The sequence below is a fragment of the Paroedura picta genome, chromosome 10, assembly GCF_049243985.1.
Source record: "Paroedura picta isolate Pp20150507F chromosome 10, Ppicta_v3.0, whole genome shotgun sequence".
Classification (NCBI taxonomy): Eukaryota; Metazoa; Chordata; class Lepidosauria; order Squamata; family Gekkonidae; genus Paroedura; species Paroedura picta.
Window position 1 is genome coordinate 61,027,742 of NC_135378.1, and position 27,859 is coordinate 61,055,600.

The 27,859-nt window shown below is 39.3% G+C and overlaps 1 protein-coding gene across 1 annotated transcript in view; it reads right to left on the reverse strand.

Moving 5' to 3' along the window:
* The window catches only part of FAT4 (FAT atypical cadherin 4), a 135,881-nt gene that overhangs the window by 33,705 nt on the left and 74,317 nt on the right, over positions 1 to 27,859 (reverse strand). The window contains exons 4-9 of the mRNA XM_077300348.1: positions 26,885 to 27,235; positions 20,243 to 21,165; positions 19,378 to 19,552; positions 9,697 to 9,877; positions 8,027 to 8,277; positions 88 to 4,437 (exon numbers count right to left, since the gene is read on the reverse strand). Coding sequence (XP_077156463.1) covers positions 88 to 4,437; positions 8,027 to 8,277; positions 9,697 to 9,877; positions 19,378 to 19,552; positions 20,243 to 21,165; positions 26,885 to 27,235 — 6,231 coding nt within the window. The remainder of the gene's footprint in view (positions 1 to 87; positions 4,438 to 8,026; positions 8,278 to 9,696; positions 9,878 to 19,377; positions 19,553 to 20,242; positions 21,166 to 26,884; positions 27,236 to 27,859) is intronic.

Below are 27,859 nucleotides of genomic sequence, written 5' to 3' on the forward strand. Positions count from 1 at the left end.
ATCAATGCATCCTTAAGGTACTTCTATTTAATTTCTCTTGTATTTATAATAACTGCAGACAGGGAAACAACTTCTGTATGTTCTTACCTGTATAGCCAGTTTTGCAAACACAGTTGAAGCTTCCTGGGAAGTTCTGGCAGAGAGCACCATTTCTGCAGGGACTGGACAGGCACTCATTAATATCTCTTTCACAAGCCATTCCTGTAAAACCAGTGGAACAACTGCAGGAGAATCCTCCCACTAGGTTCTGGCAAGTCCCACCATTGTGGCAAGGGGATGGAAGACATTCATCAATGTCAACTTCACACAGTGTTCCATCATATCCTCCCATACACCTGCATGTAAAAGGCTGGAGTGGTTCATTTGCCATGATGATAACTGGGACACTCTCATAGGTGATTAATTTAGGACTGACACTTGATTTTCTCAAGCAGCTACCACCATTCTGACAAGGGTTCTGTAAACATGAATCATGGTCCACAGATTCTATTCGAACTCCACTCTGACGGAACAGGATTTCTTTGATGCTTTCAAAGAAAGTAGTCACGCCACCAGGATTCACATACTGATAGTTGTTCCGCTTCACAGCCACCATCAAAAACGTCCGGTTGTTCCCCTCATAAACCCCAAAGAGTTGCACAGTTGTTCCCAATCCTGTTAGCTGTGAATTGGCGATTCGCAGAAAATGAAGGTAATGATTGGTCAAAAATTCCTTCAGAGATTGTACATTAAGGCGAAGAAGGATGCTGTTATCAATTGTGGCATTATTGAATCCTGAAAAGAAAACCCGAACACTGCTAGTAACTGAGCTATGCAACCCATCGTAACTTAGGACTGTCAGGTCAAATGTCCCATCAGTAGACCTTGCCACAGAACTCAGTTCACAACTGCCTTCTGGAACACTGAAGAGGGTTGTCACACCTGAAGTAAGCGAGCACTGGAAGCTGTCTAAAACATCAGGATCTTGAGGCTTTACATTGCCAAGTATTCCACCAGGGAACAGACTGCCATAATAATGAACAAATATTTCGACTGATCTAGGCTGTGATGGGTTATCGTTTTCATCTATTACTTTTATATGCACAGTTCCGGTTGAAGACATCTGAGGAGTCCCAGAGTCCCTGGTAACGACTGACAAATAGAAGTCACTAATCTGTTCTCTGTCAATCTCTCTTGTTGTGGTCAAAATTCCAGCAGTGCTGAGACTAAAATAACTGGTTGCTGTGCCAGTACTAAGTAAGTAGTAAGAAAAGGGGCCTTGATTTGGAGGAAGATCGGGATCTAATGACTGAAGCATCATCACAAGAGTTCCTGCAGGGCTGTTTTCCTTTATTTCTCCTTCCATGATGGAAAGTGATGGGCCATTATCATTGATATCTTCTAAAGTTACCAACAGAGAGGCACTTCCTGTAGCTGAAGGTGCTCCTGAATCAATTGCTAATACCGTTAAATTGTACACTGGTAAACTTTCTCGATCCAGTTCTGCAGTAACAGTAACCTGTCCTGTCTGAGGGTTAATGGAAAAGGCACCATTGTTATTCCCTTGACCAATAAAATAGGAGAACCGATTCCAGCTAGGGAGGGAGTCAGAGTCAAAGGCACTTACAAAGGTGACATGGGTCCCAGGGGGAACACCTTCACTAATTTGTACATTATACATCCGCAGACTAAAAACAGGGGGATCATTGGCATCTAGTATAGTGATATTCACAATTACTTCATCTATATCTGCCCCACGAATGCTTCCAGCATTTTTTGCAAGTACCTTCAGGGAGATCCTTTCTTCCTTTTCCCTGTCAAGCGGACCTGTGACATAAATCTGCCCACTATTATTATCAATCTGGAAACCCTTTTTTCTGCTGTTGCCAAAGATAAGATAGTGAACTTCTCCATCTGTCCCTATATCACGATCACTTGCAAAGACTTCTCCTACAATGGTGCCATAAGAAGCTGCTTCAGAAACTTCAAAATAATAAAGCTTTGACACAAATCGTGGCACGTATTCATTTGTTCCTTCTAAATGGATGTTGACATTAGCAAAGCTGCATCGCTCTTCATCTGGAACGTTAAAGGCTTTGATAGTGAGGTGATAGCTTTGCTTTGTTTCATAGTCCAAAAAGCCTTGAGTAGTGATAGTTCCAGTATTAGGGTCAATCACAAACAGGTCACTGTCTGAAGACTGAACTGCGTATGCAATCACAGCATAGGGTCGAGAATCAATATCAGTTGCACTGAGATGGATAACAGTTGTGCCACTGGGAGCATTTTCTAAAACACTTGGGAAGTAATCTTCTGGGCTGAAAGTTGGAGAATTATCATTCACATCATTAACATTAATTGTGATGCTACAGTATCCAGTTCTAGCAACCCATCCTCCATCTATAGCACTAACAGTCATCTCGTGCTTTTGGCATAACTCATAATCAAGGGGCTTGGCGAGCCTTAATATACCAGTGGATGCGTTAATTGCAAAGTTTCCAAGCTCGTTCCCAGAAGAAATGTTGTATCTGACTAGACCATTCATAGCAGCATCTTTGTCCCTTGCTGATAAAGTCCTAAGAGTAGATCCAATGGTAAGACTCTCAGGAACTGTTATAGTTATGTGGTTTGGTGAGAACTCTGGTGTATGATAATTTTCTTGAGTTACTATTATCTGTACAATTGCTTCTGATGAGAGAGGAGGATTGCCTTTATCTTTAGCTTTTACTTTTATTAGAAAGTTTTGATTAATGTAATTCATCAGTGAAGATGCTACCGAAATCCAGCCCATGTTACTGTCCAGATTAAATTGATCAGTTAGGCTGTCATTCGAAATTATGTATTCCACTTCTGAATTCAGACCAAAATCTTTAGCATCAACGGCAGTAACTTGAATTAATTTTGTACCAATAGCTACATTTCTAGTGACAGGTGTAAAATATTGGCTAGAAGTGAACTGTGGTGCATTGTCATTACTATCCACAATGTTGATGGTGACAGTTGTTTCACTCAGCAAAGGAGGGCTGCCTCGATCTGAGGAGGTAACGATAAAACTGTGTCTGTTAAGATTGGCATTGGTGGAACCACTAGAACTCTGGAACTTTAAAGATTGCTTGTTAAATATCTCCCCTGTAGAAGCATTGATTCGGAAAAACTCTGACTGGGATTTTATGAAATAGAAGACTTGTCCATTGGAGCCTTCATCTGGATCGGTGGCAGATATCTGAGTGATTTTTGATCCAACATTGTAAAATTCAGGACAATCCAAGTAATAGGATGGTTTTGTAAATCGTGGGGAATTGTCATTGATGTCTGTCACAAATATAGTTACATCAGTGCTTACGGTCCAACCAGAGTCATGGGCTGAAACTCTGATTCTGTAACGATCTGTATCTTCCCGATTCAGAAGCCTGCTGATGGTTATATCTCCTGTGTTGGGATTTATGACAAATGGTATGTTTGTATCTCTTATCGAATATCTGCTGATAGCATTCATACCAATATCTTCATCTGAAGTTGTGACTCGTGTCACGGTGTAACCCAAAGGTGCATTTTCTGGTACAAGAGCACTGAATATCTGAGAAAATTTAGGTGCGTTATCATTTTCATCTAAAACATGAATAAGAACGTGGACGGTTGAACTTTGAACAGTGGTACCTCGGTCTGTAGCTTTTAGAGTTAGTGTATATTGAGCTACATGCTCCCTGTCTAATGGTCTGACACTTCTTATTTCGCCAGTAGCATGATTGATACTGAAACTGTTCTCTTTATTGCCATGGATTATTTCATAATTTAACTGTCCATTCAGGCCACTATCCTTGTCTACAGCAGTGACGGTGATTATTTTAGATGGTGGAAGGTTCTCTAGTACTTCAGCAATTAATGGATCTCGGTCAAAAACTGGAGCATTATCATTTATGTCGATCACTGTAGTTTCTAGTTTTACATAGGAAGAAAATGGGGGAAAGCCTGTATCTCTTGCCTCAATCCATACAAAATATTTTTGAATTTTTTCATAATCCAAGGGTTGGTGGATGGAAAACTGTCCTGTCAGTTGGTCAATCTGAAAGGTGTTGCCAAAATTACCGCTGGCAATGTAATATAACAAAGAACCACCTCTGGAGGACAGTCCAGAAACAGAGGTAACTAAGGTGCCAACTGCTTGATTTTCAGGAAACATGAAAATGTGTTGTTCAGCTTGAACTTGAGGAAAATCTTCTCTGTTCACAAATCTTACAGTTACGGTTGTAGAATCTGACTTTGGGTGTAAACCGCCATCTTTCACATTGACAGAAAAGGTCACTTCAGAAGTCCCAGACAGTCGGTCAGCAGCCATAATCGCTCCTCGCTTTGGATCAATATGAAATTTTTCAGAATTTTTCCCCGAAAGGGAATAATGAAGCTCAGCGTTGGATCCGACATCAGCATCTGTAACTGTGACTGCAAATACAAATGTACCTGCAAAAGAAGATGAAAATAAAACAATTAATTATATGAAAAGAATGTTAGTGCTTGCGTTGATAATTAGGCCCACAAGCATATTTAATATTCATGATCTGGGATATATTTCCTTCTTTCCATAGTAATGAAATTTAATTAGAAAGATTTTTAGGAGCTGGAAGCACTCAGTAGTTATCAAAATATGCAACATTTACCTGGAATATCAGGTGGTAACAATCACACAAGAATCCATAAAATTGTTCTCTATGGGAAAGTGTATAAGATGCTTCTGATTCCCAAACTTCTGTATATGGCTTAAACACAATTTGTAGCAGTGAAGAAATTATCATATGCATTTACACCTTCCTGCTTTTCATCCCTATGAGGGCCCAAAGCAATGCAGGCCAAAGTTTTCCTCTCCACCAATTTTTCACACCAAAAACCCTGTGAGGTAGGTTGATTTGAGAGAGTGTGACTGGCCCTAAGTCACCCAGAAAGTTTTCTCGGGTAGTGTGTGAATTCTTATCCTGATATCCCAAGATCCTAGTTTGTCACTTTATCGACTAACCTACTCTGCCTCCACCTCTATTAGAAATTCTACTGAACAATATTTTGTATTACAGAACTAGCTTGGGTGGTATAAAAATACAATAATTTAAAAAACAAACAAAACTGCATAGTCAAGACTGAAGGTTTATCTCCTTTTGTATTCTTATACATAATACATACAGGTGTTCTGGTGTAGTAGTTAGGAGTGTGAACTTCTAATCTGGTGAGCCAGGTTCAGTTCTCCACTCCCCCACATGCAGCCAGTTGGGTGACCTTGGGCTCGCCATGGCATTGATAAAACTGTTGTGACCAGGCAGTGATATCAGGACTCTCTAAGCCTCATCCACCTCACAGGGTGTCTGTTGTGGGGAGAGGAAAGGGAAGGTGACTGTAAGCCGCTTTGAGACTCCTTCGGGTAGAGAAAAGTGGCATTTAAGAACCAACTCTTCTTTTTTTAATAGCATGACTTTACTTAGAGGTAAGCACCATTGGGTTCAGTATGCTTACTGGTTCCTAACAGCAAAAGCCTAAGCCGATGTACATCTTCCCAAACTTACTAAAGTTAGTGCATTTAGCAGGAATGGGTACATACCATTTTGCAAGCCAAATTTTGGCATGAACTGGTTTGGAGCCCCCCAAACAGATAGTCAGGAAAGGCACCTTCCCTGAACATTTACCAGCCCTCTGTACAGTCTGATTCAGCTATTCAAGCCATTTAAACCTAACAATTGAGCAGGGCAGGTCTGCCCATTAGTGGTTAGATTTAAATGGCGGTGAGCCATTTAACCCATCCATTTCATTCCCTTCCCCCTTCCAAGCAGGGAGAAGGAGCAGGGAAGAATAATTGGTTTTTATATGCGAAGTAGGTGAGGCTGAAAGAGCCCTGATATTACTGCTTGGTGAGAAGAGCGCTATCAGGACTGTGATGAGCACAAAATTAGTCATCTGACTGCAACTGGAGGAGTGGAATATCAAACTTGGCTCACCAGATTTGAAGCCACCACACTCAACCACTACATCAAGCGGAATGGATTATTGGAATGGCTGGCAGCACCCACTGCACAGTTAGGCTGAAATGGCTGGCAACTATTTGCTGGTCAGCTTTTAGTCTTAAATGGCTGCAGCCATTTAACCCTTCTTGGGCAGCCCCTACGCCCTTTCTCCTGGGTGTGGCTTGGCACTTCAGCTTGGGGAAACACTGGCTCTGTCCAGGGATTGCCCCAAACCCTGGACCAAACCAAGATTTTTAGGTTGGTGCCCATTCCAAGTACTTAGAGTAGTATAACTCTGTTTCAGTTTGCCCTATTAGTCTATTTGAATTAGATCTGAACTGAAAACTGAGTTTTATTGTCCCATACAAAGCATTCCCTTTTGCATGACTGTGTTGGACCGTTTATACACTGGGAACTTCACTGCCCCAGCTCCTGTGCAGGAGCACAAATTGAGGGTGGATGAGGTACACCAGGCCAATGCTCTCCCATGTGGGTGCAGGAAGAGGTGGGGCAACCTGCCACGACTAAAACTCTAGCCTGGAGCCCGACATGAAACCTCCAGTTCGTAAACGGTCTTGGAGAAGAATGATACTGACCAATTGTCAAGGAAATTAGATTAATATAGGTAGATTACAATCCAGTAGCACCTTACAGACCAACAAGATTTTCAGGATATAAATTTTCAAAAGTCAAAGCTCCTTTTATCATGCTGTGCAATGTATTCCAATGTATTCCATCATGCCAAGCAATGAAGTGAATCCAGCTTGGAAAAAATAAGTAGCTTGATCCATGCATGGATTGAGACTGATGGTATGTGCCAGTTTTATTATGCTTTCTGACTCAATAAGTAAAGTTTACTTAGTTGTATTGAGCAATATCTCACAATGCCTCATTTATGACTTCATTACCAATATCTCTTCTCCATTCAAAATGAGGTCAATTCAATGGCATAACTAAATTTGATGGGTTTTAGCTATGAGCAGGTAGCCAGTGGAATATTCACTGCTTAAAAATGGGTATCACGTCAGTTTTAAGAAAGGCACACTCATAACAAGGTATGCTGCTCCTAAGTCTTTAGTCTATACCATTATCATTCTAAAATATTTTTACACTAACATTTTATTTTACTTTTTGTTTATTTATTAAATTTATATACTGCCATCTCCCCTCGCGGCTCAGGGAAGTTTGCAGAAAACCTGCAAATCAAAAAACAGATAAAAACAAGGTTCAATAATAACAGTGGGATAGCAACAGTAGTAACAGTAACATTTGGTGATAATGACTCTTAATTCAACCATTAACAACAACATTAACTGTTAACTGAATCCCATAGGTTGGTCAGTCTAGGGTTGCCCTTTTGTTTGCTCCAAGGCACATCTGTCTAAGGTGAGGGGTTCTGGAGCCCAGTATATGATGTTGCTTCTGTTGGATCTCAGCCAAAATGAGATAATCACATAGAGTTCTTAATTCATCAAGCTGATTAAAAGGATATGCTTTATTAATTAAATCAAAAGGTCCAGTGGGAGATGTAAGAGGGTATAACAAGTATACAAAAACCAACAAATAATAAAATCTATATTAACTATTAATTCGGAACAACAGTAAAACATTAACGTTCCTTCCTCAATCATGTTTGGATACTTGATTTTATAAAGCCCCAGTTAATAAGTCTGACAATGTCTTTACAAGATGTGAGCTGTAGAAAGTCTCTGAGGGAAGGCTGAGCCACAGCTGTACAGCAACAACAAAAACCTACTGTCTGCAAGAATCATGCAACCATGATATATATAAACTATAGCCAAGAAAGTTTTAGTTATTTCAATGCATTCCAAATATTTTACTGAGCAATACTTGCTTTCATGTACAGAAGCCCAGGTATACAAATTGAGTTGGTCCACTATTAGGCACTGTTATGGTACTTGGCCATAGGAAGTTAAACTCCATTCATCTACTGTCTCACTGTAACATTATCTTCTAATTAAAATCTTAGTGATCATTGCAATCTTGGATGATAATTATGCTGTTGAAACTGCCAGGATAATGTTATGTTGAAGCTTTTAGCTTACCTGAGCTTGTAGGTGATGGAATATGTGTGACATAAGGATGATGTTGAAATTTGGGGGGATTATCATTGACGTCAGCAAGAGTGACAAGAACACTTGTGGAGCTGGAAAGCGACCTTGGGGAGCCACCATCCTTGGCTGTGATGATCAAAGTGTAGTTCTCCTTAGTCTCTCGGTCCAACAAAGCACTTGTAATTATCTGACCAGTTGAAGGGTTGATAGTGAACTGAGCATTTCCACCACTAAGGCTATAGCTGTATAAAAATAAGAAAAGACACAATATCTGCATACTACTGTATACATCTTATATTCTAAAAATAAGGAACAATGATAATCCATTTATTTTTGTACATAACTAACGGTACAACTGCAGCCTAAATGAATATATTGGCTAAAAACCAGTGGTGATGTCTGATAATATCTATTTCATATTTCCCTTTCAATATAGTTTATTAAACAAAACCCAGGAATTATTTATCTAAAGCTGGCATAGCAGTCATATATGCTCATACAACAACATTATGGGGCCTAAGTAATCAACATCTAATGTCATGACAGGCAGTCCTTTTCCCAGAAAGCATTTCCCTGTTGGCACCTCCTTTGAAAGGGGGTATAACTCAGACTCCCCAAATCCAAGCCTCACCAAAACCAGAGGACAGATTGAGGACAGTCAGTCAAAGATCCCCTGCAAGTTTGGTGACTCTAGTTTGCACACGATCCATTCTATACACTCTTGAATCTACACCTGTCAAAATGACAACAGCAGGTTCTGAAGATTCAGGAGTGTATAGAACAGATTCTGTTCAAGCTAGAGATACCAAACTTGCAGTAGATCTCCGTCTGACTAGACTCTACATTCCCTTCAATTTTGGTGTCTCTAGCTAGGATCCATTATATACACTCTTGAATCAGCATCTCTCAGCTGTCATTTTGGCAGGCACAGGTTCAGGGTGTTCAGGAGTATATAGAACAGATCCTGAGACACCAAACTTGGAGGGGATTTAGAAGAGCTCCAGGCAGTTTCACCATGAGTTTGGTGCCTATAGGTCAAACAGGATCTATTCTATAAATCCCTGAATCCCCTGAGTTAGGAATGTATAGAACATCAAAGTTGCAGGGGACCTCCCCCAGACACACTTCTACTTGCTTGTCAAATTGGTGCTTTAATTTTTGTAACTATTTTGATTGAGTAGAGACAGTTTGTCTGGGAATGTATCTACTCATTAACTGTCACAAACATCCACAAACAATCTTTGTTGGTCTTAAAGGTGTTATTGGACTCTATTTTTGTTATCCACAAACAATGTCAAAGTTCATGGAATGTTTGTGCCATGCATCCTGCCAGGAACTCGACTCCATGAACCACAAACAGGAATGTGTCCATTCCTATTCAGGACAAAAATCTATGAAATTCCCTTTTTCCATTTTGGAATGAGGGCCATGCTTTTAAGGAGAAAGCTTATATCAAACTGTTTAAGACAAAATTATTTTAAGACAGTCTACAGAATTAGATAATGATAATGTTGATTATCACCAAAGTTATACTCACATAAAATAAGACAGATTATACCTTCCTCATTTGTCCTTTGTATGTATTTGTTATTCATGAAGGACAAATGGGGAAAGAACAGGTCCTAAAATAGCACTCCTAGTACCACAAGCAAAGATCATACCTGATAATGGCATTTGTGTATGCATCAGCATCTGAAGAGTTTACAAGTAAAACATCTGTCCCTGTGGGCGCATCCTCTGGGATGGTTTTGGAATACATGTTAAAGGCAAATTTGGGGACATTATCATTGACATCATCTACTTTGACAGCAATAGTCCCTGTGCCAGTAAGGGCAGGACTTCCTGAGGAAAGGAAAAAGATGGAAAATGCTAGAGGTTACACACATAACCATACCATTACTGGATGTGCCACTCTATATTTATTATTTCACACTTGAACTTGTCACAGTTGACAGAGCTTGAAAAGAGCTGAAAAGCCAAATCCCTGCCAATAACAAGATTACCCTTGTTTGTAAAGGCAGTCATCTGAAACTCAAAATATCACAAACTGTCACAAGAAATTTTTGAGCCTCATATTATCAAGTAAAGTGCTGTTTACAAGAGAAATTGAATACAACATTAAATTAATTAATACAGCATTGGTTATAAGAACACAGGCTCAGTTGATGGTTACAAGTCAGTAAATGATTCTACTGTAAATAAGGGCATTGCATGCAAACAAATACAAAAACTATCTGCATAATTATTTTTGAAGCTGAAGGGTGGGAGATTCAGTATTAAGAATGGGCACAAACTGGACACTTCCAATTTGCTTCAGGGTTAGGGATGTTTCTGAACCATCCCCCCATAATCAATCCATTCAGAAGCCCTAAAATGAACTGGCCAGGTTCTGGCTGGTTTGTTTCACCCCTCCCCCTTAGAAGTGGGGGAAGGAAAACAGAGCACTGAAATGGCTGCCAGCCATTTTGGCCTCACAGTGAACTGGAAGCAGGAGCAAAATTAATCTCTGAAATGGCTTGTTGCCATTTCAGCCTAATAGTGGGGCCTGTGTGCCTGTCTGCTGTGGGGCCAAAATTGATGCCAGCCATTTAAAACTTCAGTTTTGCTTCCCTCCATTTGGAAGGGGAAAAGTGAAACAAAAGGTTTAAATGGTTTGAACCGCAAACCCAACCAGACAAAAAGTCTAGAAAATGTTTTGGGGGAACACCTTCTCTGAACCTGAGTTGGAGAGGAGGGGCATGAATTGGCCAAATTTGTGACAGATTTAATTCAGGATAGACTAAATAAAGTGTTTCCTCACAAATCATATAGTAAAGTTGTGGGACTTGCTGCCAAAGGGTCTGGTGACAGCTGCCAACTTGGAGGCTTTAGAAGGCTAGTAAACAAATTCATGGAGAACAAGGCTATAAATGACTACTAGTCACGTGAGATATCTACTCCCTTCAGTACTAGAGACTCTAAGCCTCTTTGTATTCATTGCTGGGAAAACATGGGTGGGAAGATGCTGCTGCAATCATAGGGGGAAACATGGCTGGGATGTGTCAAATAAAAAATTAAATAAGATGCTATAGCAATTTTGGGGGTTTCCTAGAGGCAGCTGGTTAGCCACAGTGTGAACAGAATGCTGAACCAGATGGGCCTTTGGTTCAATCTTACATGGCTCTTCTTATGTTCCTCATTTGCTGGTTTTCTGCCACAATTGCCCCAAGAATCCCCACCCCCTTTGATTCCACTCACTTGTGTTTGCAAGTATGAACACACATCTGGATGTTCACTGGATAGAAACAGTTGGCTCTAATTCTTCATCTGACTGAATTCCTTAACAGGCTGAAATGGGAGGCAAGTATGTGTTTTTAATTTTACTAGAACTTGCTACTAAATCAATGGGATCAAGCCATAGTATTTGAGATAATGAAGATTTACTTCTTTCAGACCAAGAGGTGAAAACAGGTAGCAGCAGATAAATGTTAAGATGAAATCTGAGCAAATTAGTAGGCTAGAAACTACAGAGATTTGCTACCAAGGGAAACAAATAACTAGATGAAAAATGTAAAATGAATAATTAAAAGGCATTATTTAAACTGCAAATCAACAATAATGTATGTCCTCTCTGTAAATTAAATATGTTATCCTGGTACACAATAATAATTTGAAATGGGTGGAATTTTTGCTCAACTGAAATCTGTTGCTTTGCAACAAAGCTGGAGTCAGACAGCAACTGAATGGAGCCTCAGAGTGGAAGTTATGTGCTATTACAAAGGTTTGAATTAAACAGGGCTTTTCAGATGAGAGACTAATCTTTCAAAACGTACTACAAATCCGAGGAAGTCAGGTATGTGCTGCCATGATGATAAATTAGTTAAGAGAATATCAATTATTTCTTAATAGCTTTTGAACCTAACTGCAATGCATACAACAGCCTGGTACACTATAGTTTAGCACAACAGCAACCCCACAAACAATTTGTGTTCTCCGCTAAAATACACACTGAAATTGCCCAGATTCTGATGCATGAATCACAATGAGATCCACGGGAAACAGAATGCAGCACTGCAGTATAAAAAATCCCATAATCCTAAAATAAAGTATATAATGAAATAAATGAATGCGAGTCAGTGTATAAGAATATTTAAAACATACTTGTGTTTTGTATGTAGAATTCTTGTGTTTAGTATGTAAAAGACACAATTTCCACTGAGATCCTGAGGTCAGGCTCTCACTGAATAAAAACACTGATGTGAAAAATTCATAATTTGAATCCTAATCTGCTTCATAAATGGACTTCAGTGCTGTTTATTAAATGTTGTTAGTGGTTTTCATGCACATGCTAATTAGCCCACAGCCTGATCCAACTGTGCCAGTGACAGCGACATGTCTTTGATAAAGACTGAGTACCATGCACAGGTTTGGTTGCACAGCACATACAACAGTTCAGGCTTTTATAGTAACATGAACCATACTAAATGTAGGGAACAATCCTAAACAGATAAATTCAGAGGTATATCCAATTTTATTAAATGGGTCTGATTCCCAGAACAGTCTTCTTAGTATTGTAATACATTGAAGATAATCCGCATTGTTAGTGATTGATATGTGTATGGTGATAGGTTAATAAATGGACAGATCCATGTGGCTTTCCGCTGAATATGAATGACCTGCTGTGTGATGCAACATTTATATTATTACCATTAAAGCAAACATGCTACTGTTTGCATGTGAACTGCTTCTTAATGAAATATAGTAGTTGGCTAACAGTTCCTTCTCAGAATTCAAAACCAGCCACTGTCAAGCAAGGTAAGCACAAAGAACAGGACTTCTGCCAACCTAATAATCATTTTGCCAGAAAACTATCCAGGCCCTAATCTTTGAAAGCAAAAAGTATATGATTAATCCAAATCCTTGGAAAGTTTAAAGATCTCACAGTTCAGAATGACATTCTTGCTATGAAGAGGGCATATATTCTGTAGCAAAGCTGTCATTTGAATGAATGGAGTGATGTTATATCTCCTTTCAAATTTGAATATAAACATTGAAGTGATGCTAAAAAACATGTCTTAGTTCACTGAGAGGATCAATCATAGACTACAGTTAACTTCACAGGCCCAGGGATGAGAAATCTATGCGGACTGTGTCAGGTTCATGAAGATTTTGGATTTGCCATACCTTTAAATTGTTCTATACCTGGGGGTGGGGCAATATGCATTAGGGTTGGGCGCTTTAGCATCTGAAGTGGCCATTCATGCCCGAAGCAGCCAGTGCTGTGGCACAGGGGGGGAGGGGAAGGGGAGGCACGATTGGTGGCAGATCTCTGTGCCTACATGTGTGCACCCACCAGTGCGGCACCACCCGTGCCTCCCCTCCCCCCTGTGCTGCGGTGCTGGCTGCCTCGGGCACGAACGGCCGCTTCAGACACTGAAGCGCCAACCCTAATATGCATATCTTTACAGGCCGTAAGGTATTCTCTTGTAGGCCTTCAAGAATATCCTTTTCACACTACAAGCTATTTTGATAAGTAAGCCATTTATATGTTTTTAAAAATCACTTACTCTTTGGAAAGTTATTGTTTTCTAATGAAAATGCCAGGAAATCTGATTCCTTGGGGATCATTAAGTTAGTCTTTCTCCTTAATAACTTCAGCATAACCCAACGTAAGCTGCCTTTATTTTGTTATTTTAATTATACTTTTTAAACACACTGTTCAGTTCATGGAGATTAACCTCCAGGATAAGCATTCCTTGCCATATGGCCATGTTTTACTGGGCTTATCCTAGCAATTAAACTTTCCAAATGTGTAATCCTGGGGTTGAAGAAGTAACTAGCAGTATTTCAAATTATACATTGTAGTACGCTGTTTAATATGTATTAATGGGAAATCTTGAGATAAACTGTAACTCAGAAAAGTTACTCTATATAGCATAATGTCTAAGTGACTAGTATTGTAATTACAGTTAACGTATGTCTATGACAATGTCCCATAAAGTCATAATCAAGTAGTGCATTAAGCAATAGTGAACAATGTTGAATTTAATTTGTTTAGTGATTTGTTTCAACAAAAAGGTAATACAATAAAAATAAATCAGCATATGGGCAATGATAAATACAAAATAAGTCAGCTGTGTAAATTAAGAACAATAAGAACAAGAACATCTATACTACATTTCTGCCAGAATATGGGATTCAAACAGTTTAATACATTCATAATAGCAATAGTAAATGTGCAATCCTATGCACACTTACCTGTGAATAAGTTCACCGACAGAAGAACAAAGTTTGAGTCTAGTGGTAACAAAGCTTATTTTTTTCTCAAGGTATAAGCTTTCTTGTGTATGCACACTTCTTAGGATACATTTGCTTATGCCTTGAATAAAACTTTGTTGGTACTAAAGGTGCCACTAGATTCTAAATTTGTTTTGCTGCTTCAGACCAATACAGTTATCCACCTGAATCTATCTCATTGACAGAAGCTACTTCTGAGTAAACTTTCATAAGAAATACATTTAAATCAGTTTTAAATCAATAGCAATAAAACAATTAAAACAAAAAAAACATAAAATCCAGCTGGAATGTAAGAACTGTAGCACCAAATATACCATAGAGCTATACCAGGAAGAGAAAATTGCATATCAAAAGCTCAGATAAAAAGGGACAGTATGACCAGAACCTACAAAGACTAAAAATGTACCAGAAATTGACCACAATCTGCTGTAGCCAACCAGTGATGTCCTTTGATAATGATCTCAATTCATGGGTAGGTCTGCATGGTTTGATTTTCTGATCCCAGACTAGAAATCCACAATAATCCAAGATATTGTTTGTTAGTTACATATATCCAGGCTCTAGATCAGAAGACAGATCCTAGGTATTGATAGATTTAACATAAATACAAAACATGATCATAACTATGTTCTTCTAGCTCAGGGGTAGTCAAACTGCGGCCCTCCAGATGTCCGTGGACAACAATTCCCATGAGCCCCTGTCAGCGTTCACTGGCAGGGGCTCATGGGAATTGTAGTCCATGGACATCTGGAGGGCCACAGTTTGACTACCCCTGTTCTAGCTGAATAAGATCTCAATTAATATGATATGCAGATTTTAATAATAATAATTGATTTCTAGCCTGCCCTTACCTGAAGACTTGGAGCATGTAACAATATATATAAAAGCAACAATAAAATTGATATATTAAAACACTTTACAATCAAACAAGCTCAAAACTTCCTCTAATTTCCCAGTGGGGGGCAGTACAGATGTCACATATGGTGAGGGCTTGGCTGATGTTTTGAGGATCCATCAGGAATGAATGGAATAAGGAGCAAAATTAATGGGATATGGCTTTAAAGTTTATAACTCCTTTCTCTATGGAGCTTATTGCAAATTATTCAGCAGAAAAACAACAACAAATGCATGTTTAAGATATCCTGTACACCACAGTGCCTCTTTAGCAAGGGCCTGAGCAAAGTTTATAACTGTTGTAATTGTATCTCACAGGGCATTTCTAGTTTGGGGCCAAGCCTATTACATTCATGAATATAATGGGCACTAGATAAGGGGGTAGAGTGGAACAACTGTGCAGATGGCCTCCTGCTCCCCCCAGGACTTGGAAAGGCTGCAATCAGCTCTTATGGAACTCACCGGCAGGGGCAACTGTCATGCAGCAGGGATCTGCAGCCTCCAAGCCTCAGAAGAAAGTGGAAGGAGGAGGGGGTGGTCAGGGGTGGGGAATGGAAAGAGATTGGATGGCTGCTGGACAGACAGGAAGCTGGTTGGAGGAGGAGGAAGAAGAAGAGAAGAAGAGTTGGTTCTTATATGCCGCTTTTCCCTACTCGAAGGAGGCTCAAAGCAGCTTACAGTCGCCTTCCCATTCCTCTCCCCACAACAGACACCCTGTGGGGTGGGTGAGGCTGAGAGAGCACTGATATCACTGCTCAGTCAGAACAGTTTTATCAGTGCCGTGGCGAGCCCAAGGTCACCCAGCTGGATGCATGTGGAGGAGTGCAGAATCAAACCTGGCATGCCAGATTAGAAGTCCGCACTCCTAACCACTACACCAAACTGGCTCTCAGGAGCGAGACAGCCACTCTGAGTGGGTGTTAAGCAGCTGAGTGGCACTTAAGCCATGAGACACACTCTTCCTCCAAGTCCTTAACAGAAATATTAAATGGAACATATATGTAACCACTGTTTTATACAGTGGTTGATCAATAGTATTGTTTAATAGTAATACTGCTCATAGGAGGAGGCTATGGAATAAGAACAGTGCCATAGAGCAGGATAAACTGTTCTGCAAATGATATGCAAGCATTTGAGTTTACACAGAACTCTTTAAAAGGAAGTAAGTAGCTTAAAGACCACAGCTTGGAATGCCAAGGGGAAAAATAGAATAGCTTTTGAAATATATAATTTGCCAAACCACTTACAGCAACATAGCTAAAGTATGACAAAAGATGTATAACCAACCAAGTTTCTGGAACCTGTATGCTTTTGTTTGCTTAAGCCTGCAAAACCATGCCAATAAAGCAGACTAGCTAAAGATGAAACTCTTCTCTAGAGAATGAAATATCTAAGTACATCATTTTAAAAGCAAAATTGCAGGTAGAAATATCAAACAGTAAGTACAAAGACATGATACAGATTCCACTTCAGAAATATTCATCTATAATCTGGCCCAGCATTTTATTAAAATCGGTTAGAAGCACAGCATTTTGGCTGTAGCAATGCTTCAGGTAACAGGTCATTCTGCTCTGCAAAGGGAGGGTTGTGGGGGGAGAAAACATAATCGACTCAGTCAGTAGGCCAAAGCAGCTCGTAAGGATCCAGATGTGATACTCTATAGGCAGGCAATTAATAAAACGAAGGACAGAAGCCAACATTTTTGCAGGGAAATGTTCAAAAGGCAGCAAAGATAAAAGCTGCTGCTTGAGCAGACGGCACACTGCCATTTGCTCATCTTTGAGGTTCAACATATGGATTTTTAAAAAAGAAAAGAAAATAACTGCTTTGTTTCCCCCATTTTAAAAAAGGAGGCGTGCTAGCCAAATAATAATTTATGCTTCACAAGACTCATAACATTATCTTCGAATGGTTAAATGGCACTTTTCTGGACTGAGTACAAGTATGGGATTTGGGATAGCAATCTAAACTGTACCACATCATGTTGAAGTTCATAATTTTGCCTGTCATTATTTTCATCATTTATTAATCACATCTCCTTTGTCATCTGTAGTAAAAGACAGATCCTCTCAGGAACAAAAAAGAGATGTCACTTGGACTGAACTAGCAGAAAGGCTTGGGTTAAGGTTCCAGCCCCATGTTTCTCCTTGTATGTTTGTTCAGTGCATGATGGGGCCTCTGATTTGAATCACCACTTGCAGCACTGGGGGGGGGGGGCAACCATGTCGACTTGCAGGCGCGCCAACCTGTCACAAAGCACTGTTATAGAACTTCTGTCTTTAACAAATTCCGCTCTGATTTAGTTTTTGTGATACAGCTACGAAGCACACCAAATTTAGGCTGATATATGAAAAGACAAATGTGAGCTGAATCTTGCATTTTTGGGTGGTGATTCATAACCATCTCAAAGCAGCACTGATGTGGCTAAAAGTCACAGCTTGACTTTTTCCGTCAGAGGCAGAAGCTGAAGTTCTCATGGAAACTGATATTACGATAAAGAGCTTTTTAAAACAGAATGTCAATAGATGGAAAGAGGATCGTGATGTGCTACCTACTTAACAGGCAGAGTGGACATTATGCCCGTTTCTGTTCTGTATTGTATTTGTCTGTGTTGCATAGCTTTTTGGACACATAGGTCCCCCAACTTAAAACATTGCCATTTTATTACTCAGACTCAGACACTGGCAGCAGGGAAAAGTGCAGGAAATCTTCTTTATTCTGCTAATGGAGTTTTCTTCAAGAGTCTCTGCCCACAACTTCATGTGCCTGTGGAATCTACCATCACAAGATGCTGATGATCACTATTTATTTTATTTTTTATTTACTTTATACCTTTCTCTTCAATGGGGGTACAATGTGGTTTACATTATTTTACTCTCCTTCATTTTATCCACACTACAACCCTGTGAGGTAGGTTAGGTTAAGAGTGTGTGACTGGCCCAAATTCATGTAGTACCCTTCCATGGCACAGTGGATATTTGAATCTGGGTCTCCTAGATTCCAATCTGTCACACTATAAGAAAATTGCTGCCATGTCAGGAAGGCTCATGAAAAGGGGATCTCAGTCAAGATCAACAATAAGATGTAGCCAGTGAACATCAAGGCCCCTAATATTCACCAGGTAGGCTTGTTTGCCACTAAACCACATTTTACTGAAACCCCCAATGAAGATGCATTAAAAGCTTTTAAACTGAGTCAATATGAGATGTTCAGCTCTGGTTCTAATACTGATTATAAGCTATGTAACATATCACAGCTTCAGTAAAATACACAAAATATTCAAAGAAAATGTTACCATTTACATTGAGTTCTATTTTTTAAATATAAAATATAAAAATTCATGCCATGACTTTATTTTCCCATCCACTGGAAGCAACAACCATTCTTTCTCTATGCGGTTGTTCTACAAGATGAACAGGTAGATGTCTGGGCAGATGTACATGGTTATAATGAACTGCCACAATGAACTGTACTTTCACTGCTACTGCTGATTATTCCTTTCATTTCCTTTCACCTCAATGTTCATGGATATATGCTACATTTTTAGTACTTACGGCACACAACAGAAATCCCTAACTTTCATAATTCAAACACTGATGCTGTTGCCTGTCTCCCTAACAGTACTGGTAGCTAGTTTGGTGTAGCGGTTAAGAGCAATAGACTTCCATCTGGAGAATCAGGTTTGATTCCTTACTCTTCCACATGAGGAGTGAGCTTGGGTGAGCTTGGGCTACTCACAGCTCTCTTAAGGCTGTTCTCACAGAGCAGTTCTCTTAGAGGTCTCTCAGCCCTGCCTAACTCACAGGATGTCTGTTGTGGGGAGAGGAAGGGAAAGGTATTTGTAAAACATTTTGGGACTCCTCCAGGTAGAGAGAAGCAGGGTATAAAAAAAATCAGCTGTTCTTTTTCTTCTACTCTCTAACACTATTAAAATAACTTGTCCTAAAAAGGCTAAGAAATGTTAATGATTATGGTTGACAATGCAACACACAATTTTTACAGTGTGAAAATGACCGCAGACCGCCAGGGTTCCACTTCAAGAGTATATGGATATATGTGATTCAGCTTCTTAATACAAATAACCTAGGTGGCATGATTTTACAATGAATTATATGTCTCCAGGAAACTGAACTAAGGCTCCTTAACCTGGATAAAGCACTGATTTTGTTCACCTGAATCTGCTGCTGTGATCAACATGACATATTGTTCTTTTTTTTCACGGTCCAGGCTTTTAACAAGACGGAGCTCCCCAGTGGCTGAGAGCATAAAGGCACCATCTTCGTTTCCACCAACAAGGAGATAGGTCAGTTTGCTATTCAGACCTTGGTCGTCATCTCTTGCTACAACCTAATGAAGGAACAGAATTTAACATAGCAATACAACGTACACCTTTGTCTAGTTTCCATACAATTATTTCTTATATAAGCAGGCAGAGGCAGCCTGACAGAAAAAACAACAACCTCCCAAGAATGCCAACACACAGCTAACTACTTCTTTAAAAATACCAATTAGATTTGTTTTCAGGAAGCTACTGATGTCAATGAAATACTGAATGCAGCTTCCAATAATCTGGCAAGCAGCAAGGCATCCATATGAAACAATTCAATGACACTTCATTAAGTTAGCAATAAATGTCTGCAAAAAGATGAAATAACAAAGGGAGGAAATGAGAGGAGTTACAAAAAAGGCTGTCTAGTTTATACGCAATGAAGTGGCAAGGACTAAAGATACTGGAGAATTACACATCTCAAGCGATTTATGGGTCAGAGCCAACTTATGGCAACCCTGTAGGGTTTTCAAGGCACGAGATGGTTTGCCATTGCACACCATCCATTCTATGACCCTGGAATTCTTTGGAGGTCTCCCATCCAAATACTAGCCAGGGCTGACCCTACTTAGCTTTCGAGATCTGACAAGATTAGGCTAGCCTGAACTATCCAAGTCAGGCTCATACATATCGTTTAATTATACAGAAGTTTCAGAGTATTTAATTAAAAGTTAATCGAAATTTGTATTTATTACTTTAAATGCACTAACCTGAAGAATGATCTTCGGCAACATTTCCAGATTTTCTGGGACATTTACAGAATACGGAGAAAGCTCAAATGTAGGGACATAATCATTAACATCCATCAGAATAATACTGACTGTGGTGGTATCAATCCGAGGGCTACTTCCACGATCGGCTGATTGAACTGTCAATGAATAGGAAGGCTTTTTTTCACGATCCAAAGGTTTAGCTACTGTTATTACTCCAGTGACAGAGTCAATCCGGAACTCGTTATTATTATTTCCACTGATGATAGCATAGCGAACTTGTCCGTTGGAACCCTCATCCCCATCTTCTGCAAACACCTGTACAACATCTGTCCCCATCAGGGTGTTTTCCACAATCTCAATTTTGTATAATTTTTTAGCAAAGATGGGGTTGTTATCATTGATATCAAGGACTATCACAACTACATCCGTAGATGAAGAAAGAGATGGCTGTCCTTTGTCTGTCGCAATTACAGTTAAGGTATAATTAGAAACAGTTTCTCTGTCAAGTTCTCCGGTGAGCCTTACTTCCCCATCAATAGTACCAATGCTGAATTTGTTTTGCAAATGATTTAGGAGGTTATACTCAACGTAACTATTGGGACCACTGTCTGGGTCAGTTGCTTGGGCTTTGAACACTATGGTGTCGATGGGTGTATTCTCTGGGATATAGGTTAGCTTAGGAGAAATAAAGCTCGGAGGGTTATCATTCACATCAAGCAGAATAATAGATACTTGGGTTGTGCTCGTGTATCTGGAAGCTGGAAGAGCAGCCATATCATGAACTTGAACAACAAGGCTGTAGAAAGATTGGCTCTCACGGTCCAGTGGCTTTTTGATGCTTAAAATTCCACCATTGTCGATATTAAATTGGCCCAGGCTATCTCCAGAAGTAATACTGTAAGACAACTGTGAATTGGAACCTGAAAAACAAAAGAGAGACAGAGGATTTAATCAGTCTAAACCTAGTTAACATAAGACCAGGTTATCTGAATATTAAACAAATGGAGAGAAACATATTAAAAATTCTCAGTGTCTTCAGGTTGCACAAACAAATACAGTTGGAAAATATTTTACAATAAAAATATAGAACATATTTTATTATTTTTTCAGGTCAGAGTAGGAAGACTGCTTTAGGATGCTTTGGGCTGATCCTGCATTGAGCAGGGGGTTGGACTAGATGGCCTGTATGGCCCCTTCCAACTCTATGATTCTATGACTGAAGGACTTATTCAAACTAGAGAAACCAAAACTGCTGTAAGAAAACAAAGCACTTGATGAGATATTTATTTCATCTAAAGAAAAGCAGGTTCCACCAGGTCCATCACAATGGGGCTTCATTCTATTTAATTCCTGGGATTATGCTCCATCAGTGTCCCTCTGAATTTTATGCAACTTTGGAGATACAGGCCTTAAGAATAAGGGAAGAACTTTATTGCCCTGGTGTCCAGATATCAGTTGGGGGAAGTAGACACCAAAAATACAAACTTCAAACAAAATGCACTTCGGAATCCTCATACACAGGGTTCAGTTGAATGAGCGGTTAGGCAGTAGTGTTGTAGAACCATGATTTGAACACAAAATGTATCATAATCAGATTTTACAACTGCTGGGCAGATTGCAGTTAGGCAACAAGCAACTAATTCTGTGCATCCTGGATTTAAAGTAACTCCACATGATGTTGCAGTAAAGTTGCACCCTAAAAAAACATGCTTCGAGAAAAATATATACAGAGCATGTAAACCTCAGAGATTTGTTACATTTGTATTATTAACTGTAAAGACAAATTGCAATCTATTCTTTCTCATATCAATAGATTAATGGCTGAGACCTTAATGCACTAAATAAATAATGTGGACATTTTATGTACTTAATTGAAACAAAGGTTGTGGTTTGCATTTACTGGATTTCTATTTTCTATCATGCCCTTCCTAAACATGCTCTTTTTCATTTTGTGTAAGATAATGCTAGCTATTGATACAATTAAACATTTTGTCCTTTGTGCCGGTATGTTTCAGTAACATTATGTAAGAAGATGAAATGCATTTATGGTTGCTATTTATTGTTCTAAAATGAGAAGCTATATAATTTTAGTATTTACATGAAAAATGATGAAAAATGAATGTATTCCTGCACACACATGCATTAGAGTATGGTTTTTGTTCTGTAAATGGTCTTACTTCACATTTAATATGATTGATTTTTCAGAAAAAAGAATTGCCAGGATATGTTACATAAGTGAAAAGCCACATAAAAATGCTGTCACATTAATCAACAAAGTCTGAAGCCTTCATCCAACCTATGGCATCGTCATTCAATTTGTGGCTCTTACAATAAATGAACAGAAACATAAGGGAAGGCTTCCAAAATTGGAAGACGGCTTCAAACTGTAGTAGTGTAATATTTATCAACTAACACTTAATTTGTTTTGTGGAAATCTTGCCATTAATTTGAAAGGATTAATTCTGAATTTACATTATACTGTTATTACTGTGTCTCTCCATGCTTCAGTAATTCGTTTTATTTCCCAGGTCATTCCCAGAATGCTAGTCTTATGTTAAGATGCATTTAGGTGCACAGGCACTTCACAGCTGATATTCTATAATATATCTAAAATGGTCCATAAATCAGATCCATAAATCAGTCCTTCATAAAACGGCCAATCATATCTAATTTGACACCCTGATTCTGTTGGTTAAACAAAAGCACTCCAACTCTCTAAAGACCACTTAAGCATAAAAATCAGACAAAAATAATAGGGAATGGGTTATGTGTCAGTATGAAAGGTTTATAACAGGTCAGTTTATAGCAGGCCATTATTAACAGGCTATGTTAATAATCCATTCTTGGTCTAAGAGATGCCAGAAGAATTAATCTCTGAGGATGATAAAGAATATACGGTATAAATGCCTGGGAATTTAACAGTAAGGTATTGAGTCACTTCAGGCTTGTATCCTGTGCAAACTGACTTAGGAGTAACTACCATTGCTGTAAAGAAATGTGGAAATTATATATTTTAATGGGACTTCAATAAGAATGGTACAAATAGTATCCAATTAAGTTATATGTGCATTAACACTATTAATATTAAAGAGTAATATTAGTATTTCTCAGATCATTTTTAAATTTCCTGATAAATTATTTTCATTGAAAATATTGTATTTCCTTGTATTGCTCTATTTTGTCACGTGTGCTGTTAGCATCACATATTTACTTGACAAAGATAGCCTATCTGATGTACAGAGATTTAAACCCCCATACCCCAGTAGCTCCCTTTCTGTACTCTGAAAACAAAATGTTTAGCGTGCAGGTAGGAACCAATTACATTCAGATGTAATTACAACTGCAGAAAGTTAATCTCCCCATTATTAAAATGTTTAAATTCTGCTTTCCCTTGTAGTTCAAGTCATATTAAAATAATAGTTAAAACATTTTGGGTTAAAATCAAAAATAAATTAGCAAATCTCACATATTTCTTCCTTGGCTAAGAGACACCTGACATTCAAACCCCTTGAAAGTCTAGGCAAACCATAAAGCACCTCCTGAAGATAGCCAAAGAGATGCCTTCCCCTCTTTAGGGAGCCCATTCAACAAAGGTAAAGCCATGATGGGAAATGCCTGGGTGCTGGTTGATACCGGATGAGCTACCGAAAGCGTTGTGATTGCCAATAGATGCACAGGGACAAGGAAACATAGTGCTGGAAGGGTCACCTAGCCCAACCCCTGCTCAATGCAGGGAATTCAGAGTTTCTCCCTCACACAATCATTCAGTGACACCTCCTCAATCCCCAGACATATGAAAAGAAGCAGTCCTTCCACTACGATGATAATGAGAAATTCCAGCATACATAGATCTATTTAAGACAACTCTTCCATTTAAAGTGCGGAAAAATGAACTGAACTGGTAACATCAGTGGCTAGTCTATTTGGTATCTGGTGTGGGGTGAGGGCAGGGCATGGTGACATGGAGATATGGGCCTTGACTCCTCGTGACATAGGCCACAAGACCACAATACCGCCCCCCATTGCCTTGCAATTGATGCTCCCTCCCCACAGAACAAGCCCCAGCCAGAGTGGCACCCAAGTGAAACATATGTGGTGGAAAGTGGGCTACAGGTATCCTGGAAGGAGTGCCCTGGGATTCGGCAAACCCAGCGGAAGTCACCCAGGACCCTCCCAGCTGGAAGGTGAGGATGCCTGGATGGCTTGCAGTAGAGTCATGACCAGGCTTCCTGGAGCCATAAGTCTCTTGCTACACTCTTGGGAGTGAGGGGGAGGGTGTCTGGCTGAGTTTGTCTGAGTATGGCACGCAGGCTCAGCTGGCTTGCTGCCAGCAAAAAGTCCATGGCCAACTGATTGGATGCCAGTAGCCTGCCTGCTGCTGCTACTGCAGCCCCCGTGGCTCAGGTTGTGATCCCCCATCAATTAGAGCACTTAAACCTAGAACTACTATGGGTAACATAACACTTAGCTGCATGAATTGCATTGTGACTATGAATAATAAAAGCCAGAGAAAATGTTTCCCTTTTGTTGTGAAATCAAGCTTCATAGATGACTGATATAATTTTTCCTGGCTCCTAGTGCAACCATTCCTAGACAGTGCCTTTGCTTGAAATTTGCATGTTTTTTTTTAAGTGTGGGAAATTTGAGCTTTTTAATAACACTACGATTTTAAACTTTAAAGCTGACGCAAACTCCATTGGATATGATTTGTTTGTTTGTTCAGGAGTTGAAACTATAGTTAATTCTCTCTGATGTCCAAACATAATGTCAGTTTATATATAAATAATCCCACACTGACGTTAATAGTATTGTTTTCAGGAGGCATATTAAACAGGAAAGCAACAACAGATAGTTAATTTCTGAACTCTCATTCTATCTTCATCATTGTTAATACCAGAATAGCAGGAAATTAGCCGGAATTCAAGCAATCTGTTACTTCGAGATTTAGTCTTGGAACTTGCACAAATGTACACTATCCTAAGAACATGCTTTAAAAGGCAGCTAGATTGTTTTCCTTGCTCTTGAGCAGTAAGTGGGGAAACATGGTGACTACAAGGCAGGAAAAATAAGTTACAAAAAAGTTCTAGTGAAATAAATGGGGAAATTAGTCCCAAATAAGTTGTCTCAGTTTTAATGCAATGGATACAAACACCCTTTCCGTGGCAAACTTCCTTCATTACAAGAAATCTACTGGGGGGGGGGGGGGCAGGAAGGGCTCTTAGCTCAATCTTTTGCTTTGCATGCAGAATGTCCAATGTTCAATCCCCAGTATCTGAAGATGCTGGAAAAGTAGCAGATACAGCGGGTGATTTGAAAGACTTCTACAGATGCTGCCAGTTAAAATAGACAGTACCGACCTTGGTATAAAGCAGATTAATGCATGCTTATGAGATGTCAATATGAACAGGATTAAAATACATGCTATGTATATTCACTTGGAAGTAAACTCAATAGGGCATTTCAAACTGAACATATGCTGCAATGGTCTCCTGACTGAAGTAATGGATTATGTGCTTTATATTTTTATAGAAGATACCTTGTACTATATTCATTTTTGGTCTAACATTCAATATTATTGGACATGTTGTCTACTGAAATGAGACTTCTTCTAATAGGACATGATAATACTAAAATATTATCTATAGTACAAACAGAGTTGAACAAAAGTTTCGCAAACCTAGTTCCATATAAATATATGCTATATATATAGAAACAAAAATATACTGCCTTGAGTCACCTGGGCCGACTCTGATTGGGCGGAAAAAGCTGAGAGGTGGTTGTATGGAAGTCAGGCTAATCTCTGCTACCCTATGATGCAGCTGCCAGGCAGGCTCCCTCCTGGGTCTGCTGCAGATCAGGCCCTCCGTTGTTCTGGGCAAAAGGAATGTGGATTCATCCATGTTCCCTTAGCCCAGTGCAGGGGCCATTAGGGCTTGTCCCGTGGCACACCCATGTGGACAGGGAAGAGTGGTCCAGAGGGGGCCCAGAGAGGGCAAAAAAAATGCCCTGGTTGGCTTCGCCATATTTTGCTGTGCTGCGGGGCAGACCAAGGTATTTATTTCTATTTTGCAGGGAGCTGAGATTGCATGGAACACAATCCCACCTTCCTGCAACATAACCCCCCACAGCCCCCCTCCCTGCATGGCAGAACCATTCCACCACTGTTTTGTTTCCTATGGGGGCACATTTCAGGACTGGAGCAGATCCGGCACTGAAATGTGACCTCTGTGGAGACAGAAAAGGCTGCAGAGCATGCAGCTCCACTACTATGCACCGGTGGCAGCCCAGTGCAGCCCCCGCTGTGCAGAACCACCCTTGGATGCATACTACAGTATAAACCCATTAATTTTAATAGGCATAGAATTATTCTGCAAAGGATTTTGATATTGAAGCATAAAGTGATCAATCTAGTATTTTAAAATTCATGGGAATGGGATGACACATTTTTGAATATTTCTTGCAACTATATTTGGATTCCTGGCTGATATTTATTATGAAATATATTAGAGTTTTCATACATATTTGATCATAATTACTTTTGTTTGCCCCATTATGGGAAATTATATTCCTTCCATGCTAACAAAGGTCTAAACACACAAATATAGTTCACCATTCACATGTTAAAAGAAAAGTGCATACCATCATCAGCGTCAGTAACATTGAAGATAAGTATAGTAGAGCCCGGGGGCAGGTTCTCCATCAGTGATGTGCTGTATGAAAGCATGCTGAATACTGGTGGGTTATCATTTACATCTAATATGTTGAAATAGACCCTATCAGTTGTGAATTGTCCACCTCCATCTTCTGCACGAACTGTAAGTATGTAATATTGCTGCATTTCATAGTCCAACATACAAGTCAGGTTAAATACCCCAGTGACTGGATTCAGGAAAAAAGTTCCATCTCCATCGTCTTCACTCACAGTGTAAGTTATTTCTCCATTCACACCTGAATCTTCATCAGTAGCTAAGATGGCTGCTACTAGAGAACCTAGAGTATAATTAAGAAAACTGTTCAGAAAGCAATATAAATTTCCCTATAGAACAGTTCCAGGGTCTGAATTAGTCACTTCCTTTTTAGTACAACTATTGTACAACAACTACTTGTATAAAAATGACTTATATTTCAGTCTTGCATTTCACAGAAAGACAAATCAGTAATTCAAACTCCATTAATTTGAAGAGTTAAATATAATCATAATCTTTTCCATAACAGAAATGAGACTTTAAGTCAATTTCCATGGACAATTTGTCCTCAAGACTCTTCTTTAACCATGTTCAACCATGTGTCCTGTTAGCTATTTTTAAAGAGACATAATGAAGCTTCTTTCCAATAAATTTATTACAGCATTACATTCGTTTCTTACAACTCCCTAGAGGTATATAGTTGTTAACAACAATTTAAAAAATCTCAAAAATCATATGCTAATATTTGTTGTGCTAGTATGCCAAAACACCCACATACCACCTGATTTAGCATGTACAGTGTGGATTTCCAACAGTTAAAAGCCTTCAGGCACCTTCAAAATTATGCTATAGTGTGGTGGGTAGAATAACAAAATAGTTGCACAAAAAGACTGCTAGAGGGAGCAGATCCAGCCATACAAAGGCTATT